The sequence below is a fragment of the Tenebrio molitor genome, chromosome 3, assembly GCF_963966145.1.
Source record: "Tenebrio molitor chromosome 3, icTenMoli1.1, whole genome shotgun sequence".
NCBI lineage: Eukaryota > Metazoa > Arthropoda > Insecta > Coleoptera > Tenebrionidae > Tenebrio > Tenebrio molitor.
In genome coordinates, this window is record NC_091048.1 from 25,312,667 (window position 1) to 25,339,213 (window position 26,547).

Genomic DNA, 26,547 nt, shown 5'->3' on the forward strand with positions numbered 1-26,547 from the left:
GTAAAAATGTGACGATTTTTTTCTCGTGCTCGATTCGTTTTATTATATTTTTTTCCGAATTACAGTTGCTTATAAAAACTTTATGACGCCTTCTAATTGGCCATAAACATCAAAGCAAGCCAAGTCCGAGTGTAGTCGCGGTCTGCCAGCGATTTTCCGAGCTTTTGTGAAAAATCTTTCTCACCCGAATGTTTCCCGGATCACCTGTCGTACCTTTGAAGTCGCTCTGTTTATTTCCGGCAATCCACCAAAAATAAATAAGCGGAGCCGGGGTAAACACATTCCATGTGTTTAGGTGTTATAGTCGCAAAGCACATGGCTCCACTGTGAAAATTAGGGAGTCTTGGTCCCCTCCAGAGTGGCACGCACCGATGGTTCTTGCAGCAGCGGCTCGTTCCAAAAGCACTTTAGTCTCGCGCCAGCTCTTGCACCGCGAATGGGCCTTGCAGTGTTTATCTGAGCCGCGCCGATTCCTTTTGATTCGTCGTGTTGGTGTTCGGTGTTTGTTGTTTATTTATGTTGTCGACTTGGATTAATCCCGAGAAAATAAGGTAATTTATCTTTGGCAAAGGTCACCGCGCCGCCGTAAATTTCAGCCGGATTTGCATAAATTTTACGGAATTTTTTCCCGAGATGGACACAATGGAGCCCGGATAAAATTACCGCACGAGTGAAAACCGGCGCTATTATTTCCGCGCGATCTGACGGGAAGCTGCGCCCGGGAAATGTTGCACGAGATTTAAAGCCCCGCGACCGTGTCTTTATTAGCCGCACTCGATAATTACATTAGCTATTGGGCGTAATTGCAAGTGTGTCTCGTGGGCGTGATATTTTGTAACACTACATAATTGAATGTGTTTCGTTAATAATTCATTAGATTGATTGATAAGTGCGCTCGTTGAATTGATATTCACCGCGATAATGCGCTCCCAACTCGATTTCTTAATTCAACGTTTTAACAATGGATCTCTTTAGACCGGATACATTGCATGTAAACGGAGATCGCGTTTCCCGGACAAAAGACACCAACGACCACTTGAAAAAGTCAAATGTTGCTTTGTCCAACTAGACAAGAAAACTGTACAAGCGAAATCGCCAGATCTGCCTCCAAAACGACTCAATAGGACCCAGATCGGGCTCCGCATGAATAATTTTCCTATTTATCTACTTGTAGACCTCATATCGTCTGTTTGTTTATTTTTTCACAAGGTACGAGCACCCGAGTGATTGATCGGGTTCAACTGTGTTCTGAATCTATTAGAATAATTTAACGATTTTCACCCAAGGTTTCGTGTTGTCTATATTTTATCCAGTCCGGTAAATATTATGAGTTAGGGTTTGATACTGGTTTTTTATTTAAATAACTCCACACTTTCAAGGAATATGAATTTGTTTTGATAGAGGTTGGCGCCTATTGTCACAATACGTTCTTGACCGGTGTCATTTAACTTTATAATGAAAGTGAAATGGTGTTGTTCGAAACAAAATTATTGATGTAGGTTTGCACTTGTCGGCATTAGATACGGGGAATTTACCATTTTTCATGAGGTACTAATACCTGAGTAGTTGGAGCTGGTTTTGCTGCAGTAAAGTGGCGTTATGCTACTTCTTCAACTTAATTAATCTCGAGTAAATGCTGCAATAAGTCCAGGTCGTTTGCAGAGCGTTCCAAAAAAGGCAAATACGGTTTTCTTCAGCAGAAATAATTTATTTTGAAATTTTAATATTAAAAACTATTGAGAAGAAAAACTTCCGTCATTTTTGAAGGTCAAAAAAACGGATACATTCCAGTTGTTGTGTTAGCTAAAAGTGAGATATTATGTATTTTTTATTTCAGCAATAAAATTTAAACATTTGTTTTTTTAATTGCTGGGAACTGTAACTACCAAATAAGAAATTATGCAAATAGGACAACAAATGGATTTATAACACACAATATGTTAAGGACGCCGAAGGGAGGAAACGTTTTATTCGCACTAAAATTTTTTAGAAAACATTTAAATGATGTGAATAATTTATTTTGCTAACACAATCATTCTGTTGTGTCCTGGAATATTATTTTCTACATACATTTCTGCACCTTTGACGATTTTCAAACCAAAGCAGACCCACTGACACTTTCCACATAACCTAACTTTTCATTTTGCCTTAGATTAAAATTCTACGCGTATTTCCTCATATCTGAACTTCTGAACAGGCTTTTCTCTATTTCGGTGTGGCAATGAGCATTTTGTGACATCGAAAACAGTTTCACAAAGATCAATTTTATAGCATCGTTTCTAGTGATTATTGAATATGGGGTTCGTATTGATGATCAAAATAAATTATTAAAGGGGTAGAGACAATTTGGAATTTAATTTTCAATACGTCAATTCGTCAATACCAACCCATTAAAATAAAAGTCACTAGATAATTATTTTATATTAAAAAAAAATAAATCAATGAAGCCGAAATTAAAATTGCCGAAATAGAACAAGGTTTTATATGCACATTTAAATGATAAAAACATGTTTTTCTTCAGAATTCTTAAATTTTCTCAATAATATATTTCTTAACCAATGAAATGAAATTAAAAATGGATTTTTTTTCATAAAATGTGATTTTGACGTTCTTATCACTATTGACAGTTTCACATTCAGGTGTCAAAGTTCTAGCATTAGTGTCAAATTTGATACTACGACAACCACCTGACATAACACTGCATATTTAGTAGTTGTTATTAGGCCAGTAGGTAATTTCTTTCTGTCTCCACTAGATCTAAAATATTGAGTTTCATCCAGTAGGTACCATAAGATGGAATTTTTCTAAACCATCTCGCCCACCTAGATCAACTGGTATCGAATTTCATTCTTCTGGCATCCCAGCCTTCGATCCCATTCTTATCTCGAGAGCCGCTATTTACCGACGATCGTTCCGACCCGAACAATCAGCTTTTGTGTGATTTTATTAGCACCGCTGTGAAGAAATTGCTGTTGAAAAAGAACGACGAGCAGGTCCATGAACAAGAACAATTAAACCGCAGTTAATTGTTACGGTGCTCGTGTGCAGCAAACACAAGAAAAAATTCTTCACCAGCCACTGGTTGTTCGGGAGTTGCTCAAGAAGCCGTGAATGTCACTGTCGTTTCACAATTCGCTATTTTACATGGTTTACGATGGGGCCTAGGCGTGGTGGTCCCAGCCATCAATGACCAAAAACGCACAATTATGTAAACGATATTTCGCCTAGAATCGGGTTAAGGTGAGAAATTATCATACCACTTATCACACCTTTCACTGCTTCCAGTGCGAAAAAATTCTGGGAAAAGCGTCCCGCGATTTCATTATTGTTGAATCACGCGCATTTGAAATTCTAATTGAATTATGTTAATCTGTCGCGGCGGAGAAACCGCTCGGATGGGAGTGTTGGCGAAGAGGCGCCGCCACCGCGGAAATCGACCCCCGTCGCCCGTGGTGGCGTAAACAAAAGCAAGACCCGCGGGTCTTTAACCGCATTAGCGTGAGAACGCGGTTCAAAGGTCGGCGGGCTCGTGAACGCCGACAGATGATATCGGCGGCCATTGTGCCACCTGACCGGTCGTCGATATCGCCCCGATTTCGCACCGCGCGAGTGGGACCAACTCTGCACCGTTTCGGAGTCATTAGCGAGTGTGGCAAGGTGTGTGGGACGTGTCGTTGCATATCTCCAGATCCGCGTCTAGAAGCGGACGTGACCCTCGTTAGAGCGAGGGTTGGGGCATCTGGTGATGGACACGGTCGGGTGACGAGACCGTTGCGCTCCGGAGGGGGCGATAGAGGGTTCGCAGCGAAAAAACTCCTCCCTGCGTAATTCCATACAATTAAGCAGTAAATCGTGGTGGTGCTCGAGGAGTCCCCCGGCCTTGGACACTAATTTAAATGCAAATTGCGAAGCTAATTGCATATCATTAAATGTCAAAAACTGAGTTAATGCGTAATGAAGAGTTGGAATTAATTAAATTTCAAGTCCGGGTTTAATTGTTGATGATTCTTCCGGTGCATAAATCCGCCCGGAATTATCGGAGGATGAGGAATCTCCGGCCAGAATGGGATTGAATAAATCAAGGCGAGCCCTTGATGTATCGCATTAGTTGTCCGACTGTACCACTCAGATTATCAGCATTCTTCTATCCAAACGGATGATTTATTGTGTGTTCCTCGTATCGGAAAAAAATAAACTGGTTCCAGACTAACAGTCGATGATTTGTTGCCGCGCCAGCGAGGTTCATTCATAACAATAATATTCTTTATTTGCTCGACTGTTTAACATCGAACGCAGAAGAACAATGCACAAACAGAAAAGGCGCTAAAATGTGGAGAAAATGGCGAGTTGGTCGGGAATCATTTTTACAAATTAAAATGCAGGCAAACCACGTGTGTGGTCAAGTGCAAAGAAATCTGTGACAGTAGAAAAAAAAAAGAAATAAAGTGATGGCAATACAAAATAAATTTGTTATTTTTCCAATGATGTCTTTAGCTTTGCGCCTAAAAAGTTTAATGTGCACCTCTGCCAAAAAGTCCTCGCTTGTTTTCAAGCCTCGGCTGCGCCTCGGCCAGAAAACTCAGACACAAATAACAACATACTGGTACATATTATGATTTTACTCTAATTGAATAGATCTGAAAAAATTGCTGATACGTCAAGACGTTTCCAAGAACAGTTACCCACTCCACTCTGCGTTGTTAAGTCTTCGTTCAAAATGTAAGAATACCTCCACTTGTCAAAAACGCGACCAGTAAATCAGCCTCCTCGGTGTGGAAGCCTCGCCAAAAATCCAAAACAATGGGTCCCACCTTGATCGCGAATGTATGTCGAGCGATCGGGCCCGCATTCCGTGGTGATTTCGATGATCGATGAGGCAGCGAGCCTGATTGAAATCGCCGGAGAGGCGGCGCGGACAGTGTCATATTGTGACTTATGGCTTCCTCCTTTCCCTTTTGTTTATCTCGACAGGTGTTTGATTGTTATTCCGAGCGTTCGGTGGTGTCTGGAATGCTGCAGGGGTCGCGCCGCTGCCTCCCTCCATTACCGAAAGTAAATCGCTTCGAATGAATTATTCTGAAATTTCCATCATGCCTCGGTTCAGTATTCGGCTGAGGCACGACGTCGACCTTCACGTGGATTTATAACGCGGCCTGCCACGCATGTTTAATGACGGGACAAAAGAGGCTGCCCGCAGCAGGGCAATATGGATCGCCTCAATCATTCCGGAGGAGTCGAGAACCTTTTCCCGACAAGGTTAAGCCGGAGGAAAATCGGTGATGTAAGCCGCAACACCAGAAATTATTGCAATTATGTTGCTCATCCAACACATAAATTCCGGTTTTAATTGCATCTCCTCGGTTTCACCATGGCACGGTAGCTGGGATGACTGTTATGTTTTGGCAATCTCGCTTACCTCATCTCGAATTCTTTTCCGCACAGATTTATCTGCCACGCCGAAAGAAAAATCGCCAGAGTTGACGGTAAATCACGCGGACTGGCCCCTCCAGGAAGGAGTGGCGCACCAGGTGGACCTAGGGTTAATTCGGTTGTAAATGACGATATCCGTGCATCTGCAATTACGCGAATAATTCTCCGGGACATTTCTCGTTAGAAAGTAATAACTTCCTTAATGGGTAACGAGCGCGTTTCGCAATAAATTTCATTTTTGACTCAAATCCGATGAAGTACCACCGCTCTTAAGAAATCGCTTTTATTGTGCAATTAAAATGATCAACGGCCACAAATTTGCTTTACGATATTGTTTCTTGCGGGGCCGTTTTCGAATGAGTACGTTTTGCAATTAAATCGCCTGTCGGTTTCATAAAATCAACTGGATCGCCTGCAACTCGTTTACTCTTTCAGGGATCGCTGCTAAAAACGTGGAAATAATTAAGCGGATGTCGCGGACGATTAATGTACGAGGGGAGCACTTGACGGTTAATTAAACATTAAGTCATTATTTACAGACTTTGAAGAGTTCTGCTTCGCGATGTCATAACTGACACAAGTCGGCTGAACGTGAGAGACGCTACGTTTATTAACTTCTTCACGTCTCTTGACGGAGCTTTCTTAATAGGAAACTGCGTCAAAAAACGGTGGATATGTAATTGCACTCCATTCCGACGAGATGATGTCAACTTGTCTACTTCTTTGGAGCTGCTTCAAAACATAAATGACTGTGTAGTGTGCCATCAAGTATGAGAAGACCAGATTTTTCTATTTTATGGTCATTGCGAAAACAATTGCCTTTCTGATATCACCGAAAGTAGTTCTTCTTTTTCTCTTTCAAATTCACAATTTTTTAACAAAAAAAAAACAACTGTCAGCTTCTTCTCTTTTTTATGAGTTCTTGACCAAATCGGTAATTGTTCACTTTAACTACTTCTGGAATTTTTGCGTTTTTTCTGGCTAGACAGCCTCAGGACGTCCTTCTAGATCGTTTCCCATCATTCAAACCTTGTGCAAATGTCTTTTTTTTCTCTCCTGTTGTGTTTCAAGGTCGCGTCAAGGTCGCGCCAATTTCTTAGTATAACTAAAGGGTAAGGAAAATTCATTTGCACAAATCTATCTTCCTCTAACCAAGACGTTCTTGGAATTTTAAGTGCTCGAATACAATTTTATTTATTGCTTTCAACTGTCATAAATTCTATTTTTTCTCCTTTGTAAACTGCCTGCTAACTGCTCTAAAGCAAAAAATAGCACATAACCAACCGTTGCCCTAGACAACACATTCAAAGTGACATTTCTCGAAAAATTTGTCAAAACTGTCAAAAGCAAATGCGAAATCATTTTAAAAAGATTTGGAAGCTTTGGGGCGTCGTTTCAAACAATAAAAGTTTGTATGCAACTCGTTTCTGTGCAAATTGGGTTTTTCTAATTGCCCTCGGGGCCTTAAAATCCTCGCTGCGCTCGTATTTCAATCTGGCCTCTCGGGCAATTATAAAAACCCAATTTACACAGAACCTCGTTGCATAAATAACTATTGATTTCTTCAATTCTCGTCAAAATCTTCATTTTTCAAATAATATTCTGATGAAATGCTACCTACAAAAAAAATAGGCTTTTTCTTCTATCGACAAAAAGAATTTCTTCAATTCTCGTTGAGTTATCGTTCAATTGAACCATTTTGATTTTTGATACATTTTACTTTGCAAACTTCTGATTTGTGGTACTGTTGCTCAACTGGAAAGACTGTTAACGACAGAAGAAATTCTTCTGTTGACATTTTTCTGCTTTCAGACAACAATTTACTGTTGTTGAAAACTATTTCTAAAACAATTAGCAAAAATCACATGGATGATCTAGCTTTTTGTTACTGTTTTTTGGATACAGCAAATGCTTTTCAGTTTTGATTTTCTTGACGATCAGGAGCAGAGAGTTATAATGTGGAAGGCACATCTTCGAAAAAAAGTCCAAAACTTGATGGAAAAAAAAGAGACTGAACACTAGAATAGAACTAAAGAGAAAGATAAAGAAAATGTAAAAAATTCTAAAAACTGTAACTGCAACGAAAGAGATGTGAATAAGTTGATTCTATTATGGCAAATAACCTAAAGATATTCTAGTCAGAATGATATACGAAGGAATATGGAAAAATTGCAGTTTCCTTCAATAACAGATTATTTCCAACAAGATGACGCGAGATCACACACTATAAACCCAACGGAAAGATCATCATTAGATGAAGCATTAATTCCAGTTGAATAGGTATAGCTTATGGTACCCATTCCTGCCACACTAAATGTCTGTTATTACCTTCATAAGTGCATTTCAGTACCACTCCTGCAAATCATCTCTAACGCTAGTTTCTAGAAAGATAGCGCCAGGTCACAGATTGCAAATAAAATGAAGAGTGTAAATGCTTCATTTACTCACCATTTAATGGCTTTAGTGATAGAATAAATAATTTGACAAAAAAAGAAAAAAATCGTACCGGTACTACCTGGATTGTTAAATTTCTTTACGTGGGAGTTGCAATTTTTTGTGTTTCTCCAATAAGACGTATTTATTTTTACCTTTCCCACGGCGAGTCTTCTCGAGTACTCCTCATGGGTGGTACAATCAGTTAATCGTCGACCATATCAGCGTACATCTTCCATTCTGCAAGTTGACCATCATGAAGTGACCCAATCGCACATAAAATCAGCAACTCGATCCCCATCGAGCAATTTGATACCCGTTCTTAGTACCACGGCGGCGGCGGTACGTTGACCCGCCACATAAAATAATTACCGATCTAAGTACCAGAACGTCCCCGATCATTTCGGTGCTTCACCAAGAGGTTGTCTCCAGTCTAATTCGCTGTTGGTGTTTTCCAGGAGTAAGCCAGTTTTCACCCCGGAGTCCGTGATGGTGCGATGAATTCGCCGACTGCCCAGAGCCCGCGGTCCCGCAGCCAAGCAGGGGGCCGGCGTCCCTCAAGTCGCCCCACGCCCCCCTCGCACCTCCACTCGGACTGTCCACCGGAACCGGAAGACTCGCCCGGCCTGGGACAGCGATCGGTCTCTTTGGTGAGTCTTGTTTCCAAATCGGATTCTCTTTGTCCGCCAGTCACGAACTCGTGCACGAAGAACTGGTAAAGGTCAGCGTTCGTGCGGACTTAATTGAAGGATGGGCGGCGGCGTGCGCCACCGTCGAGGAACAATTCGACAAACGCAAACAAAGTTACGTTGACCCTCTTGGCAAAAAACACGTTGCCATCTCGGTTATCGCTTGAAATTCAAGACTAATCCGCTTGTCCCTCATGAATATCTCTGGTTGTCGACGGCTCTTGCTCTGTTTTCTGTCGTTTTGATCGTTTTTCCATGCAAAATATCGCTGCACGAGGACACCAACGCACCACGCCGGTCTGCCTCCTGGCGCGACTCGCGCGTACCTTCCGCTTGGAGACCAACGGTCCGCCTGTCTTTAGGCCTGCCCTTAGGTCGTCGAAAGATGCGCAAAGAAGTCGCGAAATTGCTCGCTTAATTGGGACGAGCGGAATCAGATTCGTCGGTAAAAAGTTTCTTTTCTCTTTCTAGTTTCGGATTTGATTTATTACACTCCACTTACCACCATTAAAATCACTGAGTAGCAAGTTGAATAATTTTTCTTTCACGATCTGGAACCGTTTTGCTTGAGCTTACTTGCGTATCGTGATCTTTATGATGTGTTGGCGTGACAACAGTTGCCCAATTGCAGTTCCTCAAAGAAAATTAAAACGAGATTACACGCTGGGATAATTGTTCAAACGGAAAATTACATTTCGACCAACACAATCTTGCACCAAGACTTACCAAATTACTCAAGGCTTAACTAGAAACTGGAACGATCCAATTCTGAACCAAATCCCAAAATACTCGACGATTTTCACACATTTTGGACAAGAAAAACGTCGCACAAGATCTTCCCAACAAGAAGAAATCTTCTGGCTTTAACACCGAAGCATTCGAACAAATCTCCACATTGATTGCACCATTAGCTAAGATGAAGAGAGTACATACTTTGATGCAGTTAAAATTGAGATCTATATCTCAAAAAAATATATATACCTATTTGATCTTTTGAAGGACAGTACAGATGCGCGGAACTACTGATTTCACTTGTCTTAAAAAAATAATATTATACAGGGTGTCGCAAAATTAACGTATTCCAAGTCGCGGGTCTTGTAGGGAAAAATCTCAGGAATCTCGAAAAAATAAAATAAAAAATATAGGGGCGGTCTTTACAAAGATATATGGGTCTGAAGGTTCAAACTTTTTATCATGTTTTCTTCAAATAAAAAATATAAAATGGTTGACATTCATTTTGAAATATGGTAAGGATGATTATATAAAATATTAAAATATAAATGAAAAGACATTTCTTGAAAAAACAGCTTTATCTCGAAAAAATAAAAGTTTTATTTTTCCAATTTTTGTTCAAAAGGGAAGTACAACATAGCTAGAATATTAATCAGGTACTTTTGAACAAATATTGGCAACTTTGATATTTTTTTAAAAGTGACAGCAATTTTTTTTTTAAACATTTTCACTTGGTCAACAGGATGTCCCCTACTATGCCCCGAACTCGGAATACGATAATTGTAAGACACCTTGTATCAATATTATTATATACAGGGTGTATCTAAAATGCGTGTGCAAGCATGCAAAAACCGTATAAATAAGTTTGCACACTCCGTTATCTGCACTCCCCTTAGTTATTTTATAAACAAAAACAGATTTGGTACACTCGCGTCAGGACTGCATTTGCCCTGAAAAGTCGCGGTGGGGAGCAGCAACGTTTGGTTGAATCAGAATACTTGTGTTGAGGTAATTTGTAGCTTTCCAGCCAATTAACTGCTGCCACATATGTCGAAAACGTTATTTTTGTCAGCAGGTGGACAACAGGAAGTCCAGCGCGCCCGGAACCTCCGGTATTTCAGTTTGTTCGTTTCGGTCTGGACTACCCGGAGTCGTTACAACATCCGAAGCGCATAAATCGGTATCGAATACACTTTCCATTTCCGATATGCAAATCGCAGACGTATCGACTGGAGGTGGTGGGCGTGCATCGTAAAGCCGTCAAATGTAAACCCGTGGAAAGTCCTAATCCCGTCCGTTTCGAAACACCGTTTTACGACAGTCCCGAAGACCGAAAAAAAGTGGGCGTCTTGACATTAAAAACCTCCGACGGTGTTATTTGTCGACAGATCATTATTAGATTCCGCACTAATTAACATAGTTGAGGTCGAAGCGTTCGTGGCGCCGGAGCGTGGGCCGATTTGCATTGTTTCAGGATTACCAATAACCCACCCGTCCGACCTCCGGAATCTCGACGATTTTTCGAACGCTTTCCCTTTCGAAAAAAGCTCTCGTGCTTTCGGTGTCCAGGCCGGGGGCTCGGCTCGGTGATTACAGGTTTCATGAGCGGTGCGTGGTCAGTGACTAATGACGTGCTGGTTCGCAGGATGTTTCTGGTAGAGACGGCACTTCTCATCCATTAACGTGAAATGACATTTGGTTAATGGTTCGTGCGATGGACTCTAAAGTAATTGCGCAATTGCAAGCACAATTACGGCGGGCGATGCTGAAACGGAGACGGGAGGAGGAATGGGGCTAGCGGGCTAAAGCGAAAATCACTCACATCAAGGAAGCTATCAACGATATCAAATTTTTAAATTCTCTTTCTTCTAGAACTTGCAAATAAAAGGAAGCAATATTCGTATTTCGATCAGTTCATTTTTGATGAAATTTGTTTCCAAAAATTGATCAAGTGATCAAAAGCCGGCAAAACATTGAAGAGCACAAATGGTTTCAAAAAGTTATGTAGATGGTTTTTTTTTTGGCAAAACCTATTAACTCTTGTTTCCATATTAGCAGTTGAGCGTGACTTACAGCGTAGACCGTATGTATCGAGGCACCGAAGGAACAAACTTGACCATGAAAGAGTAACTTGTTGGTGGAACAGATTATATAGCAACTAACGCACGCTTGCTTTCTTGATTTAGATACTCTGGCAGACTCATCAGGGTCTTCGTATGGAAACAAGGGTCGAGTTTCTCAAACTGGTAGAACGAGTCAAAAATTGTTCTCATCTTTTCAATATTTTATTTATTGGAAAAACTAATAAATAGAAATCGTCTAAACAACCTCCCTTTCTTCGAATAAAGTCCGTCACATTTATGCTGTTCAGCTTCTTTCTGTTAGATCTATTTTACATTTAGATCTTTTTGATTTATTCTGTTGCTCCTGATGTAAATCGTGACCGTTGCTTCATGAAAGTCAGATTAAAATTGATCTTTACAGTGTTGGAAAAACTTTATCGACACTTCTTCAGTTTATGGAGATTCTTACGGCATTTTCAATGGATCTTTTAAATTTCGGATAGCTTCTTCTTAACTGTGAACAAAATAGCAACAATAATAGTGATTAGAAGATTAGAAATTTTGAAAAAATTTGTAACAAGAAAAAGAAAGAAAAATTGCAAAAAAAATTGAAAGAATATTGAACATTTCTAGCTCTAAGACAAACCAAATGGTGTCTTAGTTCAAGTGGATACCAATGAGAATTTGTCAAAATGAGAATAAATGAAACAACACAGAAGATGAAATTTGGTTCTGCTGATTTGGTACAAATCAACAAAACACCATAGAAAAGAGGAGTTAGAAGTGATAAAATACAGTTGGATTACATTTTCTCTTTGAATAATTTCAGACTACTCAAAAACGACAATACACTATTATCTTTTATATCTTTGGTATCAGCTGTAAAGTTTGTTGGTGTTCGGTAAATTACAGATTTATTTTGCCATCACATCGTCAGACTTAAATCCTATTGAACCAGAACGGATATCAGGAATAATGACGGATATACCAGTTATTTTCCAAATTGCTAATTCCTGGTGAATCAAATGAATAGTTACAATAATTGTTTTAGTTCATGAATAACAGTATACAAAGTAACGGGTGTTCAAATGAAAAGTTCAGCAAGAAAAAGGGATGACGCCTTCTTTGTAGCCAAAGACATGTCCTGCTCTAATCATAAACCTTTTTATGTCCGATCGGGCGAATTTTGCCTACTTATGGACTAGTTTTTAGGGCGTAATTCAGTATATTATAGCCCCGGGCTGTAAACGTTTTTATGGCCCTTGATTATGCCGTTACTACAGTAACAACAATAACTGGCTTATTCCACCTTCCTGATTTTTGTGTCGTTATTTTAAAATTGAATCTACCTAAATTATTATAAAATTCAAAACTTCGACCGGATATAAAATTTTGTATGTACCACGGGCATAATTGGCGTTTGTGGCCTTTACCGTGTTATGTCACGCCGCGGGCCACAAACGCCTTCATTACGCCCTTAATACATAATAGCTATTTATGCACCAAGGGCGTTACAACGATGATTACGCCCGGAGAACGATGAATCCAGCTCGAGGGCTTTAGCCCGAGAGATGGATATCGTTCGATGGGCGTAATCATTCGGTGACGCCGTGGTGCATACAAGATTTTATTTTTCACTAAACGTGTTCTTAAAAAAAAAAAAAATTGGCATCTCTGCAATTTTGAATTGATGAGGGCGTTATGAATTCATTACGCCCGCTTATTCTTATTACGCCCTGTATTATTCCCCGGTTGTTATGGACATGTTTACGTATTTCGTATCCTAGGAGTTATCATGCAATTATACTAAAGTGAAAAATAAATAACTATTGATAACCTGGTATTCACATTACATATAAAATAAATTTTGTCAATGTCATTTCTTAACATGTCCTAACCTAACTTTTGTCATTGATCTGTTAAGACATACTTCACAACGTTGTGAAAAATGCACAGGCTACTTTGAACAGTGTCAATATTATCAGTATCACATGCTACCATTTTTACCGTCTTGACTTTTAACAGAAATTGTTCATTCTGCAGTACTTCGTTTCATTTTTTTTTTAATAATTCATCCTTGTAATAAAAAACATATTGACATATAGTGAAATTTTTTTAATAAACAATTGTCACTGTCAAAATGAAGTAAAAAACCATACTGTACCACCCTAAAATTTGGACATATGGACCAGCTGTATAACAATTTGACACCAAATCATGGTTAAGGTTATGTTCACTTCACTTCCCGTACCTTTCTTCCGTGAATTCATTTTCAAAACAAATTTAATGAGAAATCAGGAGAAACCTTTTCGAATTTGAAATAAACTCTCGCTCGTTAGGGCGCCGGCTCAGTTACATAAAAAAATGTTGACACTCAATGTGACCAATCGTATTATCATGAAAATCACAGTTTGGCTCATACCAACAAGACAACGTTTTGACAATTGTTTATTAAAAAAATTCAACTATACATATTATTATGAATGTTTACGACAGTAGTACAGTGTGGAACAAAATGATTGTCATCTAGTTACCTTTGCATTACCGTTGTAAAAATACGAAATGTCGTTCTACAAAAAAAAAGAAGACCTAAACTCAAAATATATATCCAAATTCCAAATGTGATTTATTGCGAAGGGATGATATGAATGCAAAGTTGAGATTGAAATTGAAAAGGACCTAACAAAAGCAAGTCACAGCTAGTGTTGAAAGTGGCCACCAACGTTTGTTAATTCAGTTTAGTAAATTGTAACAATTGTCAATTCGATTGATGACATCTTTTGACAGAACTAATAGTTATAGGCACTCCAAAAAAAAAGTAGAGCGGTGCAGGAATATTTACATGTGCAAACATTCCAAAGCAAACTAGATGACAATCATTTTGTTCCACACTGTATAATTGTAGTTGTAGTTGTAGATCTTCTCTGAAAGAACTATGGATTTAAATCTCGCCTCTTCATTTTTCCGATCTCTTTGCAATTCCGTTTCTGAATTTTATTCTTCTTGCTTTCGACCAACACTCTATGTATTGTTACCAGATTGGTACCACAATCGCTCCCTCTCTTTCACTTCCTCTCTTAGGAGAACCAATCTCACAGACCCGAGCCCTTGAGAGTGGCGGTCGCGGTCACGCTAGACCTCATCGATGGGAACTTCTCCTCGCGTGTACTTTTACCTCCTCGCATACTAAAATATTCAAATCTGGAATTCCACAGGCCAGCGCCAATTATCCATCGTCTGGTTCGACTTTTTTACGACGCGATAAATCCGAAAAGGTTTTTTTTTCCTCTCGGAACCGTTGCATAATCAACCAGTTGTCAACTTAACGAAGTGTTGTGCAATCCTGGTGTCATACTGCGACGACATCCTTAAAAGGAATCATGTCAGTAGTGGCAAGTTTTCCTCATCTGTCGAATAAATTCTGTTCGCGGAAGCGAAAAACTGGCGTAAATAACTGTGTCGGCGCCCGTTATCGGGAGACTTGTTCCATCTCGTGATGGTGCGTACGTTCCGATAACTCCTGATGTCTGTATCATTCACGGTTAATTGCGGTTCGCTCGAGATCACCGCTTTTATTGATTCTCCACAGATGCCCGGTTGAGGATGGCGATTTCGTGCAAAGGAGACGACGCTGCACCGGTTTCGCGACCGATACTGGAATGCCAAGTGGGCAAGGTAGAAAAGTGCATTTCCTGCTACCGAAGCAGGTCCATCTTCGAGGCCTCGAAGGATGAAGGTCCAGACAGGCAGTAAAATGGGACAGTCAACGGGGTACTGCTCTCGACGAGTCTTTTCTAGATGCTGCACAAAATGAAGAAAAGGAAACTGAGACAAAACTGTACACGACGAGGAGTTTGTTGAATGAAAAAAAAAAATTGTCGCGACTGCAGAAAAGGAAGCCGCAAAAAAGATGTCCGATGGAAGATATCCAGTTGGTCGCCTGAAAAAACTCATATCTTATGCGTTCGGTTGCTTCTTTACGGTAAACTCGAGTCTTCGTTTTGTCTTGATCAGGCGAATTTTTCAGGTTTCACGTTCAAATGTCAATTTGTTTGATTGATACATGTCAATTAATGTGCTGAAATTTGATTCCGACTGGATTTTTTCTAGATTCAAGGCCGGCCTTGGACGGCGACTGAAATCTGACCACCGTGAAATCAATGCATCTGTTTATCATCGATTCGACTGTAATTAATTTTTTCTGTGAACAGTGGAATTTGCGGCTTTTCGCTCCTCATCGACGCGGCTTGACTTACATCACATAGGAAGCAAAAATAGAATTTCTGCAATTGCTACAACCACTCAGAAACTTGAAACCTTCCAAACTCCCTTTTTTTAAACAATTGTCAATGTCAAAATTCCCTCACAGACCAGACTGCACCACCCTAAAATCTTTCGCAAAATTTCTCGCGATCAGGTTTGAGGTTATGTCAGTAATTTTCTTTCATTAGCATGGCCGGTTTTTCTGTCTGCATTTCTGCACATAATTTAATCATAACTAATTTTTCTTGTTGTGTTAGGGGCCAGATCCTTGCTGTCGGAAACTCATTTTACTTTTTATTTTAAATTTAAAAGTAATTGCGGCTTCTGTAGCGCAAGCGCCTTTATCAATGATCAAAATGGCTGAGATACAATTGACATTTGATGTTGCCAACCTAATAACCATCAAATAACTAGTGGCTTATTCCAACACTGTGACAATTGTTTAAAAAAAAACTTTATTAAAAAATTAAATAAAACCCACTCAAACAATGTGTTCTTTAGCGTTCAATCTGCAATTTTTTACCCGTTGCGCCACCTATGAATTTGCTTTTGGCATCAGTTTTGACTATCAGCATGTTTTCATATTTTTCTCCGTAAAAAAAAACAACTCGAAGCATTCTTGTTATTGGGCCACCCATCCAAACAGTGACCGCACTCGACATTGCTTAACCTCACTGATCAAAATCTACTGCTTTCATAGTAACTATTGTTGTTGGTCCGCCACTATTTTATTATTATTATTATTATTATTAGAATCTGTTTGTGGTGTCGCGCACTGTACACTCGCGGATTAGAATACAATGCCGCCCAACAATCGCGTTTAATTGGAGATTAAACCTCATTACGGCTATTATGAAGAGAATTTAACACTTTCCAATGTTATGCCGTCGACATGTGAGACTTGTCACGTTGCAATAAAATATTTGTGTGTTTTTCAGTTGGAGCTAATTGGTGTTCGGGACATATTTCAAAGGCATTGGACCGCATAGCGAAGAAACAAATTGGTTGTTACACAATTAATTTAAATTCCGAATTGTTTATAACACGGCTCGGGTATTCCGTGAGCCATAACTGATAAAGCTGACAGGATTCGTCGTCGAAAATGTGGGAGTGAGGTCTCGTATTGGCGATTACAACGTAATTAATAGGCGTGGAAGGTAGAAAATTAACAACGGTTATGCAATCTTGTCCATTATTATAATATGCAAATCGTTTCATTACATCCGAGCGTGGCGTTTCCATCCCAGCCCGATTTATTGACCGATCTGAGTCTAATTGAATTACGGGGGGCGCAGCACTCGAACCCGTCGTAACTCTCCGATTCGATCCGCGTCGCTGTGCTTCCTCGAAGATTAATCGGGCAGCCTGTCGAACCCATCTGGTCTTTTGACCATTGAAATTTTGTTTGCACTCAACATTAATTATCGGCTTCAACGAATCCCTTTAATTGCCCCCAGAACGTGAGCAAAATTGCTGCACTAGGTCGACAGTACTTCGGCAACTATTCAGCAATTTCCGTTTGTTGCAGACGACTCTGCAGCCGGTGATCCAGCCGAGGATGGCGCAGCTCGAAACGCTCGAAGCCAAGGTGAGTGAAATATTCCGACGCTATAAAAGCGGGGAAAAAAGACCGAAATTCCGTACTAATACGGGTCTGGTCGTGATGGGCAGAATTATCATACGGACCCGTTAGTTAATTCAAGAGCAGCCGTGACATTTCGTCAGGATTGAAAAGCGGTGTCGGCGCTTATTGAGTCATTTTGACGAAGTGGTCGCATTAAAAAGCGTTAATGTTGAGTTTGTGGCCGTAAAGGCTGCTCGCAAGGTAGTTAGTTGTGATAGTGGCGATCGCTGGAAGAGCACAAAGTCGATTAGGTGAGAGAACAGTTAGAAAAATGCGACTGTTGTAGTGTTGTTGTCTTTTTATGGTTAGATTTCTTGGGATGACAGAAATGGGTGTTGGAGGTGGTCTTGGGATCTAGTTTCTTTGGAATAAATCGCTTGTGTAGAGGTGTCAACGAGAAAATTTGGTTGTCGCATGCCATTCACTACGATAAAAAAGTGGCATTTTTGTGGACGAATTAACAAAACAGGCAAAAGATTTGGAAAAAATTATGCGGTTAGGAATAGGAACAGGATTTTTTTTGTAGATGTAGTTCAGTAGAGCTGAAATAAGTTGTCTTTGAATCGTTTTGGTAGATGATTTATTACTTATTTCAAGTATATCATAAAATTGTGTTTTGATGGCCGAGAGATCTTTTTGTGCTTCGCCCAGTTGCCGACCTCGACTTCGCCTCGGTCTTCAATCTTTGGGCTTAGCACAAAAAGACTCACTTCTACTCTTAATGAGCCCGACGGAATTGAAAATGCAACCCACAATACATTTGCAATATCGTATTGTTTCAAAATGAAATTATGAATCCATGTTTTCATTATAGATCAACTAAAAATAGAAATTTTTAATATACAGGGTGTAACAGAAATAAGTGCATTAATTTTAACTGGTAATAGAACTCATCAAACGGAACAATTTTTCTCTCTGCCATTTTGGCGAAAAACGTTGCGTAATGGCTTAAAAAACTAGGAAAGATTTTCCTAAAACCGTTTTTTGCTATACGGGTAGATTTGTTTGAATTTGGATTTCGGCGTTAAAACACGATTTCTGGATGAAAATGGACGTTTTTTCCATATTAGTGCTGACCTCAATTAGCCACTGCAGTTTTTAGTGGCGTAGGACTATTTTAGTGAAAAATCTCTCCAATTTTTTTTGGAATTAAACATCATTTTTCGGCAAAATGGTAGATAGAAAAGTTGTTCCTTTTGACGAGTTCTATTACCAGTTAAAATTAATGCACCTATTTCTGTTACACCCTGTATTTTACAAACTTAATTTCAAAATTGAAACTGCATAATTTCATTATTATAAATATTAAATAATTGAGAATATCTTACTCTTACTCGATAAATGTTGACTTGGCAACAGTTTTACTTCCATCTTTTTCCAATTTTTTTTTATTTGTGCTAAGGCCAAATTCATTCCCCGAATTTATTCAGTTTCATGGTTTCCACTTTACTTTCTCATCTCGTATTGGATAATAACTTCAGGCTAATGATATGCTTTTCAAGAAAATCTTGTACAATGCCGAAGAAATTGGTAATTTCAAAAGAAACCTTGACTGCTTGATTAACTACCAAATTCAAAGAATGCGAAGAAGATGACACAAAAAACTCGTGGTTTTGTTTTAATATTCCAGGAAGATTAGGATGTTGACATTGAATTTATTGCATTTATTAATTCATAAAACGTAATAACAAAAATATATTTTCCATCTATTAATAACCAGTTGAATATTTTGCTAAACATTTTTACTTTTATGTTGAATGAGTAATATTTTTTCTCCACCACTATTAAAGAATGAATGCATTCTTGTTGGATATTCAATGAAAGAATGATATCAATTCTACGCCCCGTGATAGAATATACTGAAATTAGTGAAATTCCCAATCACATCCCTCGTATTTTCATTCTATCACGGGCAGATCGTCAATCGGATGCGTTTGTGAACAATAAGTCGCGCATCACGTAGCAACCGCTCAACAAGGCCCAATTTTTAATTGTCAAATATTAAAAGTCAAATTAAATTAAATTTTCAAAGATTGCTTTTCTTGGTGTAGTCGTGGAGAGTATAACGGATATTATTCACTCGGACGATTCCACCACTCGCCTGCGGCTCGTGTTGGATTTTCATCTTCTTGAGTAAGAGCCACGATTATAAGTACGCTTGTTGAAGAATGTACTATTAAAATTGTTCTCATCGAAGACTAACTTAAGTACGAGGATTAAATTAAAAAAAAAACCTATTGCATAAAAACTGCAGTAAATAAAAAATGTATGGTGCAATTCTATTCAAAACAGAAGGTCGATAGCTGAAGAAAATTGATGATTTTTACATTATTTCTCTTCCAACAGTAATATATTTTCACTCCTTTTTATTTTAAGTTTTTTTTAAATTTTTTGTCTTTTATTGTTAGTGTTAAAGGAAAATGATAGACAGAAGTGCAATTAAGATTTTATTTTGGTTTTCTTTTCGCAGCTTTCAGTTCCGAAAATGTTTACACAATAAATCGCTACTTCTTCTTTCCATTGGCAAACGATTATTGCAAACAATTTTTTATACAGGGGGGTCTCTAAAATGCGTGTGTTAATTTCAACAGTTAGCAAAGATTGTTAAATGAAACGTTTTTTCTATTTGAATATCTTACTAAAAACCTTTACAAATTGATTTAAAATTTGAAATAAATTGCCATCAAAATGTATACCCGCCTATGGGTAAGAGCGAAATTTTTTTGTTGCGATAGAAACGGAGCCTTGTCCAAAAAGTTACATTGTTATAGAAAAAATAAATAATGAAAATTAAAATTCTCATGGTTACAAAAAAGCAGACTCGTTTGGTAAAAATTAGGGCGCAAAAAATCTTGGAAATTGTTGCGAACTTTACAAGTTTAGAGAAAACTTTAATAAATTTGCGAGTTCTTTCACTGGTTAAAATTAACACATGTATTTCAGATACACCCTGTATAATTTTTTTTGTGGATCTATAGATTTTTTTTTATTTTTAAGTTTTTTTCCTACAAACCTAATATTTTTCATCCTGAGTAGACTAACCTTCCAAATGTTAAAAGTCACAATTTCTCCATTTTTCAAAATATGTACCTATGCTGTTTTTATTTATTTTTCGTAATTTATGTTGTATTTCTTCTATTGTACACTACCTGCACAAATACTAATTAACTGGCCTTTGTTTTAATTATTCTAACAACTGTTATTGTTGTTGTTAAACCATGCAGTGAGTATTCTTAACTAACAAACATGGTTTTCTTAAATGCAACATAAAAAATTGCAGAAAAAAAAGAAAAATGTAACAAAAATTATTACAAACTTGCTTATTTTAGATACACTTTCGTACTGATTTTATTTACTACCTATTTAATGTTCGGGGATTTTTTACAAAGGTGTAAACGCGAAATTTAAAAGACAACTAAAGTTCATTCAAAAATCAAAAAACCACCAACGTCGCATTTTCCTCGATAATTACTATCGGCAACGCTGTTTAGTGTAAAATTTGGTGAGAATTGTAATTTTGAGGTTAAGTGTTTATTAATTGTCTTGTTTTTCTGGGCATGTTTAAGTAAAAATAATAAGAATCAATAAATAAATGAAACGTGCTGCTAATAAAACAATATGAACGGAATTCAAAGCAATTGAATTTTATTTTGAATCAAATAAATGTCATAATTTATAGTTACCAACATAGTATGAAAAAATAGCTACCTAGGGTTTTTTAAATTTTACCAACCTAAAGCAACAGGTGGTGGTTTTTTGATTTTTGAATGGACTTTAGTGCATTCTCTAACCAATAAAATATATTAATTAATTAGTAAAAGACTTATTTATTGTGCAAATAACTTTCATTTCCAAAGTAATAAATTACACAGCGTACATAACTTGTGTTTAAAGAAATATAACGTAATTACATAAATAACATATTATTAAATGTTTTGATTAAACTGTCAGTGCTAAATCATGTAATTATCATTTTAATTAATCAACCAATTAAAGTACAAACTTTGTATTTTCTAGGTGAAAAAAAATTCAGTTAAAAACAAATTACAGCAGATGACAGATAGAAAAGGCGACATCTCTCGATAACGCGGTGTAAAAGTGATTGTGCTGCCACCTCTTTACATTACATTCCAATTCTTGTCACAGTTTAGTCCGCTTTACACTTTCCTCACCATAAAATTAACAATTTTGTGTGAGCTTTAACCAATTAAAAAACACAATAGGTAGTATTAGAGAAGATAATTACTTAATTATCCAGAAACGGAAAAAACGTGGTAAACCGTAAACCTGCGAGAGGCCCAGATTGAATGGCGATGGTAAAAAATCGATTTTTCGGTCTTGACTTGACCTCCATCAACGAGCATTCATGGCGCGACTCCTTCGGCACAACTCTTTGTTTCTATTTATACAAGAAAAGGATGTTCCGAGACAAGTGAAACTCCTATTAATAAACATGATTTATAAATACGGGCATACGAGCAGCGCCGCTAACTCACCAACATAAACATTCCACGCTATTGTGTTTTAGGGCATGTGGGTGGGTGGTTGCGAACTCGGCTCAGCTGACCCGCAACGCCTCAGGTTAAGCGTGTCGGCCGCCGCCATGCATATTCCACGGCGTTGTTGCAACGGTTTTTTGTAGATGGCCAGCATCGAAGTGTCCCTGTCGAGCACGCCCAGACGCAAGAAGAACGGCAGCTTGGGCGGCATCAACGCCTCCATAAGGTCCATACCGAAGGAGATCGCCGCCAAAGAGCTGGAGACTCTGCGCAACGCCCTCAGAGACAAAGAAAACATCATACAAAGCCTGAAGGGGCAGCTGACCATCCCCGGCCTGCGGCTGTCGTCGATCAGGAACTCCACCAGCAACAGCACCAGAGACCTCACCGAAGTCGAGAAGAAACAAGCCGAAGAGAGACTGGGCAGGCTCAAGACGGACGTCGACAACAAGAGACTAGCCATAAAGAACCTCAAGATGGCTCTGGAGAGACTGGACATCACCGAGTAAGTCCCCGAGACTGTCCTGGCAGTTTCTCATAGCAATCTTTGCAGCAACATAGACGTGCGGATCCAACAGGCCGAGTTGGAGTACCAGCTGGGCCGCGAAGAGCTCAATTTGTTGACGCTTCTGGAGGAAACGCGCGCCCTACAGTTATGTCTAGATGAGTCGAACAAAAACTCTTCCGAGTCTCATACGCTGTACAGGTAATTTTTTTTCTCTCATCTCCAAATCGAGTCTAAGAGTGAGTCTCAGCTGCGTCAACGGAAGCGTCCGCGTCGTTTTGCTGGGCCTGGAGGTCGACCACGATCCCAAGAGTCCCAAGTTCGGCGCCAGCCAGAAGGACTCCCTCGCGGGGCTTTGGATCGACTGGGCTCTGGAAGAAACGGGACTGTGCAAGGGAGACAGGTAGGCTTATTAGCGCCGCTCGTCCAATCTAAATTACGTACGAGAGGCTGATGTGGGAATAGGCGAATAATCATCTATTATTTTTTTTTTTGTTTCGTCGAGATTACGTAGCCATTGTTGGGTTCGCTCTAATGAAACGTAGAACACCCATCCGTCAAGTTACTGTTACTGATACACCATATCTTAATTACCTATCGACGAAGAAGCACTTCCCTGTGGAGCAATTTTGTTAATCTGTGGGAAGAGGGCTGTTCTACTTGTTCTGCCCAGTAGTTTGCATTCGACTGGTTCAATGTCGAGGTACAAAAAGCTTTGGAAATAATTGAGTCAAAACCTAACAAATGAGAAGGTTAAAAGTGAAAAGAGAAAAATTTTACGCACATGTATATGAATTGTTGTTTCTTGCACGAACAATAGAATCGCTATTACAGCTGTTGTTGTCCATTGCCCTTTTACAGTGCATTTACATAACCCAGTTGCGATGAATAAATCTGATAATCATCGTTGATTTTTTGTTGATGCTTGGATCCAGAAATTGTTGTACACGTTTTAGCAAAGTATTGCGGAACATGCAGTGAAGATCTTTCATCAGACGATAAACAGATGTTTCAACAAATATAAAACACTTTAGTGACAGATGAAAGGATCGTTCACGATATTACAATATTTATCAGTGATTGAAGATGTCATCGTGCATTAATCTGTTGGAGAATCGAAGATTCGAGTTTATAACGATAAATCAAACGTGGTTTAATAGACAATCCCGCGAGCTGTTCTTGGTACGTGTCTAAATTATTTTCAACGAAGTGGATTGGATTGGAGACCATCTAAATAAGCATTTTCCTTAATAAAAAAATGGTGTTTTTAAAAAACACAAAATCCTCAACCATTACTTTCCACGATATAAAACGAGAGCAAATTTGGTTCAGGAAGGATTACTCATCAGTCATCACATTATTAGCAAAGTAACAAAGAAACATTGAACAATGCGTTAGTCAAATACAGTTCTTGTAAATAATTATAGCGCAGATTAAGGCTGTACGCTTTAACTGGTTTAACCAGTTAAAGTAGTTAACTGGCTAAACTGGCGTAAGAGCAAAAAAAAAACATGACGGACTGACCCATTTAGTCAATTAAATTTAGAGCTGTATGGTTTAACTGATTTAACAGATTAAAGGATTTAAACCTGGTTAATTAGCCAATGGTTAAGCTCGTTATATTATAATAGTTAACTTGGTTAATTAATTATTGGTCAACTTAGCCAAACAAAAACACTTTGTTAAACTAATTAACAGGTTCATTTTTATGGTTGGTTCTTTGGGTCGTTTAACTAAGATAACTGCTTTAACTGGTTAAATCAGCTAAACCGTGCAGCCCTAGCGCAAAATCGATATAAATGTATTCCAGAGGAACAAAAAGATTTTAAAAGGTTTAATATACAGGGTGCCCCAAAATTGGCGTACAAACTACTTACTACCTTATCGAGGATGGATTTAAAATTTTTTTTTCGATTTCCAAAGCTTCTAAATTCTCTATTATGCAGGATTAGATATTGGTAGTGAGTGATCTTGTACTTTGTAGTAATATGTACGATTAGAGGTAGCTGTCACGACAATTTCATACATATATTTGAAAATAATTGACCTGTTAAGTGCCACTTTTAATTTCAAAGACCGCCAAATCAGCAAATACGTCCAATATAATTTTTTTAACATTTTTCTGACGTTTATGGTAATCTCTTCTATACCGTAGTGCACCGTTAGTACGCCATTTTTGGGACACTGTATATTGCTGTCAGAATACTTATTATTCCCGCTTCTCGAATTTTTCTTCTGGATACAAATACATGGTGACTTTGAAAGTTGTGCAGATATTTTAACCAGTGGTATCCAATAAAAGCGACTAAAAGTCTTTCAAAAAAAAAGTTGGGAAGCCACTGAATTTTATAAAAACATAAATAAAAAAAATCTTAGTGAAGGAAGGGTGTTTTTTTAAATTTGATGTTGAAGAGTCCATTGTGAATGAACTACTCTTCTTAAAAAACATTGATTTTTCAAATTGCAGATTAAAAACGCAAAAAGTGGGGTTAAATTTAAATATCTGATCAACCACTCGTCTTAAAAAAGGCTGCTTTTTTAAACGGCATATTAAAAACACGCAAAAAGTGAAGTTAGATTTAAACAGCTGATAGATATTTGTAATCCGGTGGTGCGTTCACAATCGATTCTTCAACGCCAACCTCGACGCCAAATTAAAAAAAAAAAAACACCCATTAGACTTTTTTGTTATTGTTTAAGTAATTCAAAATTAAGTCCCTTTGACAAGAGCCTCAATCTTAACCTCAATTTCAAATCCTCAATGCAAATCTACGGTGGAAGGTTTTCTCAAAGGATATACCTAGTTGGCTTCAAAAAAAAAAACGGGAAATGAAATTTGACCTAATGTGAATTGGAAATTTAATTTGTCAATTTATGTCTGTTTGACAGTTGCATTTCTGACACATAAGTGTAGTTTTTTAACCTAAATTCTAAAAGGCCGTTTCAAACTATAAGAATTTAATAAAATCTGACAGTTCCCGTTTTTTAAAGTCAACCGTACCTACTTCCCAATGCACGAACCTTTGGCAAACCTTGTGCAGCATCTTCGCGATTTCGGGCGTTCCGAAATGACTTGGCCGCCAACGAGAAGGTCGCATTTTAGTTGCAGAAGAAGAAATTTTTCATGAAATTGAAAACCAGTCACGAACAAGTAGTATTCGGCGTCTTCCAAATCACCTGGGACTTTCTTAGTTTGTAGTTTGGCTGCGAGTTCAAAACACGGTCAGGAAATGCTGAATCGAGTTCTGCTTTTTTGGGCACGTCGTGTCGTGCAGAAGCTTGCATTGGAAACGATGGCCGGCATTTTGAGCACCTTCTTTGAGGTCTCATTTTATGCCTTTACTTACAATTACAGTCTTTTTACTTTGTTGTTTACGCCTTTGTTGTTTTCTGAATAAGTTGCAGGCACTAGTTTATCATCATTTTACAAATTCTATCAATTTATGATGAAGGTTAAAAAAAATAAACGAGAAAAACCAAACATAACCTAGAATAACAGAAAAACTTTACATTTTAGGTTGATCGTACGTCACAACTGCCCGCCAAATTTGAAATTTTTCCCAAACAAACTGATTCGTTTGATTCTATTGTAAACCATTTCGTTTCTTGACTGGCATAAGGGCGTATCTCATTTTTCACGATTTTACAGAAATTCTACAAAGATTTTTTATTTTAGGCAAAGAAAATATTAATTTCGGGCACTCCAAAAATGTTGTTAACTCAAAATCATCGAAAATTGAATTAGGCCCTTATGCCAATAACTGGACGATTTGTATAAAGTATAAAGCAAGTTGGGTTATTTTGCCTTCTTTTAACAGGTACTACCTCAGGTTAAAATATCTGCACAACTTTTAAAATCAGACTGTATAGCATCAAGTTTTTTTTTTTTTTTTTGAAAACCTGTTAATAGTTTTTGTTCTTCACAAACGTAAAAACTAGAGTGCTAGAAGGCTTCAAACTATGCAACTTCCGCTGGAGATGATTCACGTAGAAAAAAAACCGTGCCTGTTGAACACCACGTCACGATGAATCAATTAATCATCAGGGTCATTTCGGTAAAGTTTTTTTTATCATTAATTACGATTTGTACAAAAGAAATAAATATTTACTCGTATTTAAGTTACAACAATATTTTAAAGAAATTACTAACAGGTGTGGTGGCAGGCGAAGCAAAAGTAGCTTAAGTAGAGTCTAGACTCGACACCTAGATTTTGCATAAGTAACAATATTAGCGTCAGATTAAGCTCCTTCAGCGTCTTGTTAAAGCATCTTGCGCGTAAAGTCGTCGCCGTATCACCCGAGACAGCTT

At 38.3% G+C, this 26,547-nt stretch overlaps 1 protein-coding gene across 4 annotated transcripts in view; it reads left to right on the top strand.

The window, feature by feature from the left end:
• Positions 1-398: 398 nt before the first annotated feature.
• Positions 399-26,547, top strand: part of sprt (PDZ domain-containing protein sprite) — a 28,585-nt gene continuing 2,436 nt past the window's right edge. Inside the window, exons 1-6 of one of the 4 annotated variants that reach the window (XM_069041753.1) lie at positions 399-551; positions 8,322-8,513; positions 17,139-17,198; positions 21,877-22,238; positions 22,287-22,439; positions 22,489-22,641. In XM_069041753.1, the coding sequence (XP_068897854.1) occupies positions 8,361-8,513; positions 17,139-17,198; positions 21,877-22,238; positions 22,287-22,439; positions 22,489-22,641 (881 nt within the window). In that variant the 5' untranslated portion in view covers positions 399-551; positions 8,322-8,360. Of the gene's footprint in view, positions 552-8,321; positions 8,514-15,846; positions 16,768-17,138; positions 17,199-21,764; positions 21,816-21,876; positions 22,239-22,286; positions 22,440-22,488; positions 22,642-26,547 lie in introns of those variants that run through there. The other 3 variants (XM_069041754.1, XM_069041755.1, XM_069041756.1) reach the window with 3 other exon arrangements.